The following is a 12,200-nucleotide window of genomic DNA, read 5'->3' on the forward strand; positions in this document are numbered from 1 at the left end:
TGAAATTTACACTCTCCCACTCTGAATCCACAATACAATTTTTAGATACCCAGGTTAGCATCCAAAATGACAAGCTAATAACCGACCTATATGTAAAACCAACCGACAAAAACACACTGTTGCGTTACGAAAGCCACCATCCAAAACCCATGCTTAGGTCACTCCCCTTTAGTCAACTCCTTCGTGTGAAGAAAATTGTACAAGATCCAGCACTAGTTGATGTTAGACTAAAAGAGATGGGCCAGAAATTCCAGACACGCGGTTACCCTAAAAAGCTTATTCAAGAACACACCAATAGGGTGAAACCCCTTACTAAAGAGACTATTAAGGCGGGACTAGGTGATCCTAAACGATCACAGCCCCGGATCCCGTTTGTCTCTGAGTATAATACTAATAGTACGACTATTGCGGCAATTATCAGAAAACACTGGCGCATTCTGGCCAGTAACTTTGAACAAATTGAGGAATTTAAGGCCCCACCTCTTTGCTCCTATCGACGCAGTCGCAATTTAGGCGACAGACTGGTTAAATCAGATATTGGCACATCCAGGGAGACATGCGAGTCTTACTTTGGGTCCACCAGGAAGGGTTGCTACCCATGCTATAATTGCATTAACTGCAAGCTGATGCTGAAAGGTGATACATTTCCCCATCCAATTTCAGGACAGAATGTGAAAATCAGACAGTACCTAACATGTGACTCGTCCTATGTTGTTTACTTGCTGATTTGCCCTTGTAACCTTCTATACATTGGGGAGACTACTTGGGACGTTAAAACCCGTCTCAACCAACATCGCTATTCCATTCGGAAACAAAAAATGGACCTCCCAGTGTCAAAACATTTTGCTGATGCCAAACACACACAAAATGACCTAAGATTTAGAATTCTGGAACAAATAACCCCTTCCAGACGTGGGGGTGATCGTGTCAAACTTTTAAAAAAACGTGAACTATACTGGATCTATACTTTGGGCACCCTGAAACCCCAGGGCTTAAATGTGGAGTTCAGGATAGTCTGACTGCTGACTATGCATGTCCTTTCTTTTTCTGATTACGTTTATGGAAAATAACATGTGCTATTTATCTAATTGGTTTTCTCCTTATCTCCTCTGTTTTATACAGGATCTTATTATGACTTCATACTATGAATGGTAGTTGGGGTGAAGACTGGAGGAACTGTGTCGGCGATCCTCATTTACATTCTTGTACTTATCTGCGATGCTGAATGGTGAAGTGATTGTCCCTGTCTGTCTGCTGTGGCTCTAGCCCCTGTAAGTGGGACTGGGGTCACACCACACGGACGGTTGGATAATCCTGCTGTTATCCTCATTTTTTTATAAATTTTTCATATATCTTTGTTATTGCAAGTTTACCGATGCATTGGATCCTTGCGCTCTTGCAGTCTGTTATGACTGATCCCTGATTTGGATCGGCTACTACATGACAGGCACGAGCGCTTTGGAGCGGATGCGCCGATATATCTGGACGATGGGGTGGAGTTGGTATGAGAACCACGCCCCCCTGTCATGACGGATGTCCTGACGGTGACCGGCATTGAACCGCCGGCCCCCGATCTATGGATCGGCTTCTCTGCTGAAAATGCGGTATATATCTTATCAACTAGTACTCTGTGAAGCTGGATGGGCGTTAACGCCTGGTGGCGCATGCGCCCTCACTCCATTTTTTCCATTGTGGCCATCTTTGTTATGGCCAGCGACGTCACTCAGTTTTGATGCAAGTCTCGCGATAATATGCGGCGCGGCGCATGCGCAGCTGCTGTTTCCGGACGCCAGCAGTCTCCACCATGTTGCTTCAGCCTCTTACCCATTCAAAGGTTTTTAAGTAATTTCTTTAATTTATTCACATATTTGTTCACTTCTGCAATAATCACTGATTATGTAAGATTGGGGCATATTGTACACAGTATGAATTACACTATGAATTTTTATGTATGCGCCTATTCGCCACTATATGTACACTAGTTGTATGGATGAATTATACTCTTTATATGACTCTAAATTTTTATATTCATCTTATTTATGTTTATGACCATTGGAATTGATTTGTAATCATGTTAATCACTGCCACTATTTATGTATGCCATTATGCACATGTTACTCAGCTGGACAAAGGCTCCATAGAGAGAGCTGAAACGTTGCTGCTGGTTGGGTGAATAAACCTTCCACTTTTTTCACAAACTTGGAGTGCTGCCTTCGTTTTTGCTGTATATATATATATATATATATAATATAGTAACGAAAATTGGACAGCACTCCAAAGATATAAAAAACGTGAAAAGTTTATTTACCCATGTGGTACAGTGCAGCGACGTTTCGGCTCATCCATAGAGCCTTTCTCAAGCAAAAAACACAAGTGACTTATGACATATATATATATATATATATATATATATATATATATATATATACACTGCTCAAAAAAATAAAGGGAACACTTAAACAACACAATGTAACTCCAAGTCAATCACACTTCTGTGAAATCAAACTGTCCACTTAGGAAGCAACACTGAGTGACAATCAATTTCACATGCTGTTGTGCAAATGGGATAGACAACAGGTGGAAATTATGGGCAATTAGCAAGACACCCCCAATAAAAGAGTGGTTCTGCAGGTGGTGACCTGATTACTTCTCAGTTCCTATGCTTCCTAGCTGATGTTTTGGTCACTTTTGAATGCTGGCGGTGCTTTCACTCCAGTGGTAGCATGAGACGGAGTCTACAACCCACACAAGTGGCTCAGGTAGTGCAGCTTATCCAGGATGGCACATCAATGCGAGCTGTGGCAAGAAGGTTTGCTGAGTCTGTCAGCGTAGTGTCCAGAGCATGGAGGCGCTACCAGGAGACAGGCCAGTACATCAGGAGACGTGGAGGAGGCCGTAGGAGGGCAACAACTCAGCAGCAGGACCGCTACCTCCGCCTTTGTGCAAGGAAGATCAGGAGGAGCACTGCCAGAGCCCTGCAAAATGACCTCCAGCAGGCCACAAATGTGTATGTGTCTGATCAAACAGTCAGAAACAGACTCCATGAGGGTGATATGAGGGCCCGACGTCCACAGGTGGGGGTTGTGCTTACAGCCCAACACCGTGCAGGACGTTTGGCATTTGCCAAAGAACACCAAGATTGGCAAATTCGCCACTGGCGCCCTGTGCTCTTCACAGATGAAAGCAGGTTCACACTGAGCACATGTGACAGACGTGACAGAGTCTGGAGACGCCGTGGAGAACGTTCTGCTGCCTGCAACATCCTCCAGCATGACCGGTTTGGCATAATATCCTAATAAACAATTAGTGTCAACACATGCGTGTACTTGATTATTCCAGGTGATGTAGATCAAAGTGATGACATGATGATCAGGGACAGGAGAGAGGAATAATATATGTTCATACCAACCAGGCGTACTACACATCCTAATGCGCTCGCGCCAGGTTTCGTCAAACATCCATACAGGAAATGGTCACACAAACCGACGCTGGAGTGTGCGCACTCCAGTATTGCACACACGGCGGCCATCTTTGAAATGGTATCAGTAATCCAACATAATAGCGCATGCGCACCTGTAAGATGCTACATAAGCGCCATGTTGGAATTGGCATATCGCCCTATGCACCTCTGTTATAGAGGTAAAAATACATGTTGTGGTGTATCCTGGGACACGGGGAGGTGACTTTTTGTCAAAGAAGCCAAACCTCACCCATAGAGGACCAATATTAAATATGCATTCAATACGTTAATACCAAGCGCACATCATATAAAGTCAAGAACCAGTTTCCGCACTAATATGCAAGAGGGTTCTCCTCATATTGACCGGGCTATATAAACTGTAGATCTATACGACATTGGCGCAACCATGGTACCATAAAAAAATTCATAAAAATGTACACGTAGGTCACGGTATTCATCCGGTAGATACATATCATGACATCCTCCAAATTGCCATCCCGGATCATCACGGCATCTACAAGTAAGAAAAAATTTATAAAAAATTAGCCCAAAATGTGTTCTTTACAAATCACCTTATACATGCAAGGTAATATGAACGCATTAACCAGAGTTATGAGGGCAAACCAACCCTTCATCTAAATACCCCCGGATTATATTCGACATTAAAACCATAAGGTTTAAGACAATTAAGTGTATATATCCTCATCTCTGGGACAGGACTCATCTCAGGTTAATTTGCATATGTATCAAATCGTTTTTTTTTAACACAATAAAAGCACACAGAGCTATGGGGACTGGGTATTGCGGAGGTGCTAGCGGCCATCTAGCAACCCATGTCCTCAGCTCTATACCCCAAATCCCGGTGACAGGTTCCCTTTAAGTGTGGTGTGAAACTCCATCAATTGAGACTCATCACCCGTCCATATGAGGAAGATGTCGTCGATATATCGCCACCACCTCAGAGCATGTCTGAAGTGGTGGGACAGATAGATGACATCCTCCTCAAACATTTTCATGAAAATATTAGCATATGTCGGGGCCACGTGTGACCCCATCGCCACACCTCCTATCTGTTTGTAATATATATCCTGGAATAAAAAATAATTATGTCTCAGGATAATATCAAGTAATCTGATAATAAATTCACTAGCTGGTGTAGAGAGTGTGGACATGTCTAACATTCGTTTGACCGCTGAAATGCCTAAATTGTGATCTATAGAGGTGTACAATGATGTTACATCAAAGGAGGCTAGAAGGATCGCTTGTATATCAGGTAATTCAATTGTCTCCAATTTACACAAAAAAATCTGTTGTGTCCCGTATATATGAAACTCCCCCTATGGAAAAATTGCGCAATACCATATCCAGAAATACAGCCAAATGACTAAAGATAGAGTCTGACCCTGACACAATGGGGCGTCAAGGGGGATCTATTAAAGATTTGTGAATCTTCGGTAGTACATTCATCACAGGTGTGATAGGATGGACCACCGTAAGATAAGAACAAAGGTCATCATCAATGACACCCGCCCTTGATGTATCGGTCAGACATTCCTTGATCATTCTGGCAATGTTAAACTTAGGATCAGAGTGAATGACCTGATACACATTAGTATCACTTAATTGTCGCATAATTTAAGCTACATATCTATGTGTATCCATAATAACCACAGCACCTCCTTTATCAGCTGGTTTCACTGTAAGGAGGGGGTCCAGTCCTTAGTTGATCCAATGCCTCCACCTCTAATTTAGTAAGATTAGGATGCTTAAATCCCGTAATGTCATATGTAGATTTCAAAGCTAGAATGTCAGATTTAACAGCAGACATATATGCATCAGTAGCTGGTTCATTAACAATTGGTGTGAACCGACTGATGGATAAGTTAAACATCTTCAAAGATAGTTCACTTGACTGTGGAGTCTCAACTCTTGATTTGTTGTTGAACCAAACCTTAAGTTTTATATTACGAAAAAATGCATTCAGATCAGAGTCTAAATCAAACCAATTCATCAAAGCATTAGGACAAAAGGAAAGTCCTTTGCTGAGGACACTCGCTTTTGCTGGTGTAAGAATCCTGGAGGACAAGTTGACCACTGTCATTTCTTCCTGGATGCCTGGGGTTTGTTGACTGCTGTACGTATTTTGTTGTTCCTCAATTTTCCAGGTTCTTTGATTATCTGCGACCACCCCGTCTGGTCCGGAGTTGTCTCTGGACGTTTTGTTGGACCCGTTGCCTAAAAAAGGAACCTGTTTAGATGTAGACAGCTGGACATTCCTTTTCCACTTTCTGACATCCCTTTGATTTTTGTTACAAATTTTTTGGGATTATTAGCCTATACCCTGGGACATAACACCCATCCGTAAATCATATAGTCGGTGCTGCCATTTTTTATATATATATATATATATATATATATATATATATATATATAAAAAAAGAAAGTCCAACGGGAGCACCAACCTGACAAGCGGGTGCAATGTCCAAAAGGGGGCAACGGCAATCCCCAATAGTATAATCAAATAGAAAGCAGGACTGCACTCCAAAATGTGATGAAAAAATCAAAGCTGTTTATTCACCCATGTTATGGCAAAGTTTGCCATAACATGGGTGAATAAACAGCTTTGATTTTTTCATCACATTTTGGAGTGCAGTCCTGCTTTCTATTTGATTATATATATATATATATATATATATATATATATATATACTCACCTAAAGAATTATTAGGAACACCATACTAATACGGTGTTGGACCTAGGGTTGAGCGATATACCGGTATCACGATATACCGCGGTATTAAAAAATCGGCGATATTGCCGTTTCGTAAATACTGCGGTATTTCGTGACGTCATAGAAGCGGTCATGGGCGCTGACCGCTTCTAAATCTGCGGCCGCCCGCCCCAGCATGAACCGATACGGGACATTTGCAGAGTACTTGTACTCGTGCAAATGCCCCCGATACCTGCTGGCCGCTTGCGGCGGCTCTCTCAGCAGTTCGGCCAGCGTGGGGGAGGGAAGGAATTCTGTGACTCGCATTTCCTGCACCCGACCTCTGAGAGGACGCTGTGATCCACGCAATTAACCCCTCAGGTGATCACAGCGTCCTCTCAGAGGTCGGGTGCCGGGAATATGGGCAGTGCCCCCCTCCTCCCTCCCTCCCCAGTATTAATCATTGGAGGCCACAGGGTCGTCCGCCCATCATTGGTGGCAGTTTGCAGTTCCGATCGGAGTCCCAGCAGTGTAATGCTGGGGCTCCGATCAGTTACCATGGTAGCCAGGACGCTACTGGAGCCCTGGCTGCCATGGTATGTTAGTGAGCAGCATTATACTCACGTGCGTCGTGGCCACCAGGCGCTCCTTCTCATAGGTCTGTGCGGCGCATTGCTAACGCTATAAGCCTTAGCAATGCGCCGCACAGACAGAAGAAGGAGCGCCCGGCGGCCACGACGCACGTGAGTATAATGCTGCTCACTAACATACCATGGCAGCCAGAGCCTTAGTAGCGTCCTGGCTACCATGGTAACCGATCGGAGCCCCAGCATTACACTGCTGGGACTCCGATCGGAACTGAAAACTGCCACCAATGATGGGGACGACGACCCTGTGGCCTCCAATGATTAATACTGGGGAGGGAGAGAGGAGGGGAGCCCACTGCCACCAATGATGGGGGGACGACCCTGTGGCCTCCAATGATTAATACTGGGGAGGGAGGAGGGGGGGCCGACTGCCACCGATGATGGGGGGGGGGGAAGACCCTGTGGCTTCCAATGATTAATACTGGGGAAGGAGGGGGGGCCCACTGCCACCAATGATGGGGGGATGACCCTGTGGCCTCCAATGATTAATACTGGGGAGGGGGGGGCCACTGCCACCAATGATGGGAGGGGGACCCTGTGGCCACTGCCACCAATGATTAATACTGGGGGGAAGGGGCACTGCCACCAATGATGGGAGGGGGACCCTGTGGCCACTGCCACCAATGATTAATACTAGGGGGGGGTTACCAGAGGGGGCTGATAAGAGGGAGAGGCTGGGAGGCACATGAGGGGCTGATCAGAGGCTGGGGAACTGCCCATCTGCCCCCATACAGTGTAACGTCTCCTTGTGGCTGCCCCCATACAGTGTAACGTCTCCTTGTGGCTGCCCCCCATACAGTGTAACGTCTCCTTGTGGCTGCCCCCATACAGTGTAACGTCTCCTTGTGGCTGCCCCCATACAGTGTAACGTCTCCTTGTGGCTGAACTTTCCAATTTGTGTGAAGTAACACCAAGATGTACTTTCCATTGTGTGAAGTAAACACCAAGACTTCAAAGTAACGCATTGTTTTGTGCATTTGCTTCAAGTGTGAATAAAATCTAATAACAAGGACAGGTGCACTCTGCAATCTTGCTAAGCCCTCAAACTGATGTTAAAATTGAGAGATTAGCCAACATGTCCTACTAAGAGGACATGTCTGAGCCCGTGCACCGCGCCAAGGTTTCTCAAGTAGCTCGGGTCCTAACACTCACCTACCTGAGCCGTATGGGCAATACCAGGGGCCAGTGGGCGAATTACAGGAGTGTGAGGTCCGACTCACAGACAACTCACCATTTAACTCCAGCATCTACCATGCCAGCAATGGGAGGAGGGAGGAGTCTGCGAGTCCCACTCAAGACTGGCTGGTATGGCCCAGGCTTCACAGGTGCACCTAAATGTAGCCTGTGGATGGAAAACAGTCACATTTAAATTGGAGTTTATACACTTCCTGCCTGTTTAACACCACGTCATTTCTGTTAATCTGCTTGTATATGGAAGTGCTCAAACCCATATGTGGTTATGTGTATATATATATATATATATATATATATATATATATATATATATGTGTGTGTGTGTGTGTGTGTGTGTGTATATATATATATATATATATACATACATACATACATACATACATACATACATACATACATACATACATACATACAGGGGAGCAAATTCCGCACTTGTGGCCCGTTGCTAATGGCGATCCCCAGCAAAAATGCATACAATGGAGGATGCCCGCAGCAGACCACAAGTACCACAAAAGACATCCCACACAAGATAGCAATTATGTGGATGTGATAAACAGTATTACAATCTAATAACAAAGACAGGTGCATTCTGCGATCTTCTTAAGCCCTCAAACTGATGTTAAAATTGAGAGATTAGCCAACATGTCCTACTAAGAGGACATGTCTGAGCCCGAGCACTGCGCCAAGGTTTCTCCGAGCTACTTGAGCCAACATGTCCTACTAACTGGGTCTGATTCGAAGGTTGGATGCAATAAATGAGACACAAGAGTGAACTTATAAAAAGATATATTGTATAGTGTGTAAAATTGATATTACAGTATTATTGATGAGTATGGAGTTACAGTGTAACAAAAATAAATAAATATTACAGATGGAGACTTATACACACATAACAATAATTACAATTACTTCACCAATCCAAGATGACAAAACTTATACAACAGACAACTCCTTAAACCTAACAGTACATATTTACCACACAGGGCCTTTTTAGGCCTCCCCACCAGTCTCCTCTCCTGTCCCCTTCCCTTTCCTTCTCTCCCTTCCAAGTTCTCTCCCCCCAGCTTCTCCTCCAGCTTCCTTTACCCCCCAAAGCATGGATCTTTTATCCCTTGAAAGTTATCAACACTCCCCTCCTTGCCATCGCCCCATATCGGTTATCTGAGAGTCTGTGGGCCTTTCCAGAAACTGAATCTTGGTCAACCAGTTATTTTACCATTTTATGACACTTTGCTCTTATTCACACATTTTGGGTGCCAATCAGCATATGTAAGAGATACAGGATCCTACAAGACCTTTATCTGTGAGAATCAGAGTAAGACAAAAGGAGCTAGATACATACTAATGAAGTATATACAGCATTCACCCATACAGTGACTTACCCGTCTTCTCTGTCTGATTCACACAAGTAAATCCCTCATAATCTATACAATATAATGCAATATAATGCATATATTAGTTCAAAAACCTGTATTTCTTACAATCTGGCATGGAAGAGTCGTGAGCTCCCCACACACATTAGTGTGTCGGCCGAACCAGCCATTCTTGGTGGTTTCGGCTTACAAAATTATAATGTGTATGGCCAGCTTAACAAAGATAGGCGTTCGAGAGTTCAGACCCTGTCTGATTGACGGGTTAAAAAAACAAGAAAAAATGGGTTGCTGTGTATTTTTCCCTTTTTAAAGTCTTTTTAGTAGTCATCAGTAACCATTGCTGTGTAATTTACAGGGAATCACTCCGTACTGAGCACAGTAAGTGTAAGGAAAAAGCTGCACATCTAGAGCAGAAAACCTCTGTGCAAGTGGAAATGCAAGAGAACACCATTGCTTGTCTGAGATCTGATCTGAACTCTGCCCTTCAGGATAAGGCAGAATTAGAAAATGAAAAGTTACTGCTACAGGATGAGGTATCACACCGTCGAATCTCTCTTCGCATTTCTTAATTGTTGTTATTTAGGAGACATTACACAAAACATCTTATGCAGACATTTATCATTTTTATCTTATTTCCAATTGATGATGTATTCTACAGCTCACTTTTGTCCCTGTCCCAAGTTGTGGTTCATAATCTACCTTTTGATTTGTCAGAAACACATATGCACACAATGGGGGAGATATATCAAGAATGGTGTCTCCTACACCATTCTTGAATTCCTGTGCGCTGCAGTGAGACGCACCTGCCAGCTAGGGGCTGGTGTAAAATATTGTAAATCTAGCAGGCAGTGGAGGCTCCGCCCCTCCTTCTAAGCCCTGCCTATTTTTTGCAACTTTAGAAAAGTAGTGAAGCTCAAAAAAACTCAAATTATGGCACAGATATGGTGTGCGCTTTTGGGGCATAAGACTTAAAGGGGTTCTGCAGTTATTTTGTACTCGTGATCTATTCTCTGGATAGAACATTAGTATCTGATCGGCGAGTGTCCGACACCCTGGACCCCCTCCGATCAGCTGTTTGAGAAGGCAGCGGCGATGGCAGTAGCGCCGTGGCCTTCTCTCAGTTTCCCTCAGGCCCAGTGACGTCACGATTAGTATCCCTGGCCTGGCCCTAGCTGCGCCCAGGCCAGTGTCACTGGTCATGACGTCACTGGGCCTGCGGTAAACAGCGAGAAGGCCACAGCGCTACTGCCATCGCCGCTGCCTTCTCAAACAGCTGATCGGCAGGGGTCCCAGGTGTCGGACCCTTGCCGATCAGATGCTGATGATCTTTCCAGAGGATAGGTCATCAGTTTAAAAGAACTGCAGAACCCCTTTAATAAATCTCCCCTAATTACTTTGAACAAACAGCCAGTAACTCTTGAAGGGGTTGTTGAGCTCAGGATAGGCCATCACTAGCTGATTGGCAGTGGTCCGACACCCCACATCCCTCTGATCAGCACCAGAACCACACACCACCCATGAGTCAATTCTTTCTAATTTCATGCTGCCCATTTTTTTCAACACACTTGCCATTCCAAGAAGGCAGCATAAGAAATCACTGTGCTCTTGGTTTCATCCAAATAGTGAAAATGCAGGAAACTGTCCATGGGACTGCATGTCTGTATTAGTAATATGTGTTGATACCTGCTATATGTTCATTGTGCTGTACACAATTGTTAGAAATATTAACCTTTGCTTTATGCAGCTTTATAAGACTCTTGATGATTTCTTGGCGAAAAAACAAAACTTGGAAGTTCAGATGACTGAAAACAAGGTAATTTCTACACTTATCTGCCTTTTAAATGGATTTGCTAACAATTTGTCCATGAATCAAAATGCAGAATTACTTGTTGAAAATAAAGGGGGAGATTTATCAAAACTGGTGCAAAGGAAAACTGTCTTAGGTACCCATGGCAGACAATCGGATTCCTATTATTTTACTACTTTTGCACAACACATAAAAATCATTTGTTTTTGCATTGCCATATTCTGAGAGCCACCATTTTTCTGCCAATGGTGTTATTCCACCATATAATATGCATAATATTTTTTTTCTGTAAGAAAGCATTTCTTGTTTTCTACCTGCCTTTTCGGTATTCTGTCAACAGGCAGCCTATTAGACATGTCAGACCTGGGGGCCACGGTCAGGGCTCTTTAACACTCCTTGTGGGAATTGCTCTCTGTGTGAGAGAGGGATCATGCGGTCTGGACTACAGAAGCGCATGATTGATAATGCTATGTGCCCCTGTCTGACCTTTCTGTACCGGAATCATACTAACAGCTTTATGTCAGTATGATTCTGTTACATAAAGGTCAGCTAGAGGCACACAGCATCAATCATGATAATGCCGTGCGCTTCTGTATTCCAGACCACACGATCCCTCTCACACACTTGTATGAAAGAGCCCTTAGGGCTCAAGCTGCCATAGCAATATAGCAGCACCTGGTGATCGAATCCTGTAGGATTGTGGGGTGACTGGGATGACAGAGGGAGCCCTTTTACACCGATAGCTTGGATGCAGCAGTTGCTATTGAATGTGTAATTGAAGTGATAAAACGTTCAGGAGCGCTGCAGCCGGGAGCAGCATTCCTGCTGTAGATGGCCTGAGCACACCTTCTATGCCCACACCATCACCCGTTACTCTCAATTTCTGCAAACTGTACAGTTCCCACTACCTAGTACTAGGGATCATAGTTACATAGTTAATACGGTTGAAAAAAGACAAACGTCCATCAAATTCAACCAAGGGATAGGTGGGGACCCGAATCCCAGAAG

At 44.1% G+C, this 12,200-nt stretch overlaps 1 protein-coding gene across 5 annotated transcripts in view; it reads left to right on the plus strand.

The window, feature by feature from the left end:
- Nucleotides 1–12,200, plus strand: part of CCDC150 (coiled-coil domain containing 150) — a 125,003-nt gene that overhangs the window by 51,522 nt on the left and 61,281 nt on the right. For all 5 annotated transcript variants that reach the window (XM_040428507.1, XM_040428508.1, XM_040428509.1 and 2 more), the window contains 2 exons: nucleotides 9,741–9,918; nucleotides 11,130–11,198. In XM_040428507.1, coding sequence (XP_040284441.1) covers nucleotides 9,741–9,918; nucleotides 11,130–11,198 — 247 coding nt within the window. The remainder of the gene's footprint in view (nucleotides 1–9,740; nucleotides 9,919–11,129; nucleotides 11,199–12,200) is intronic.

This window comes from Bufo bufo, chromosome 4, assembly GCF_905171765.1.
Source record: "Bufo bufo chromosome 4, aBufBuf1.1, whole genome shotgun sequence".
Lineage (NCBI taxonomy): Eukaryota > Metazoa > Chordata > Amphibia > Anura > Bufonidae > Bufo > Bufo bufo.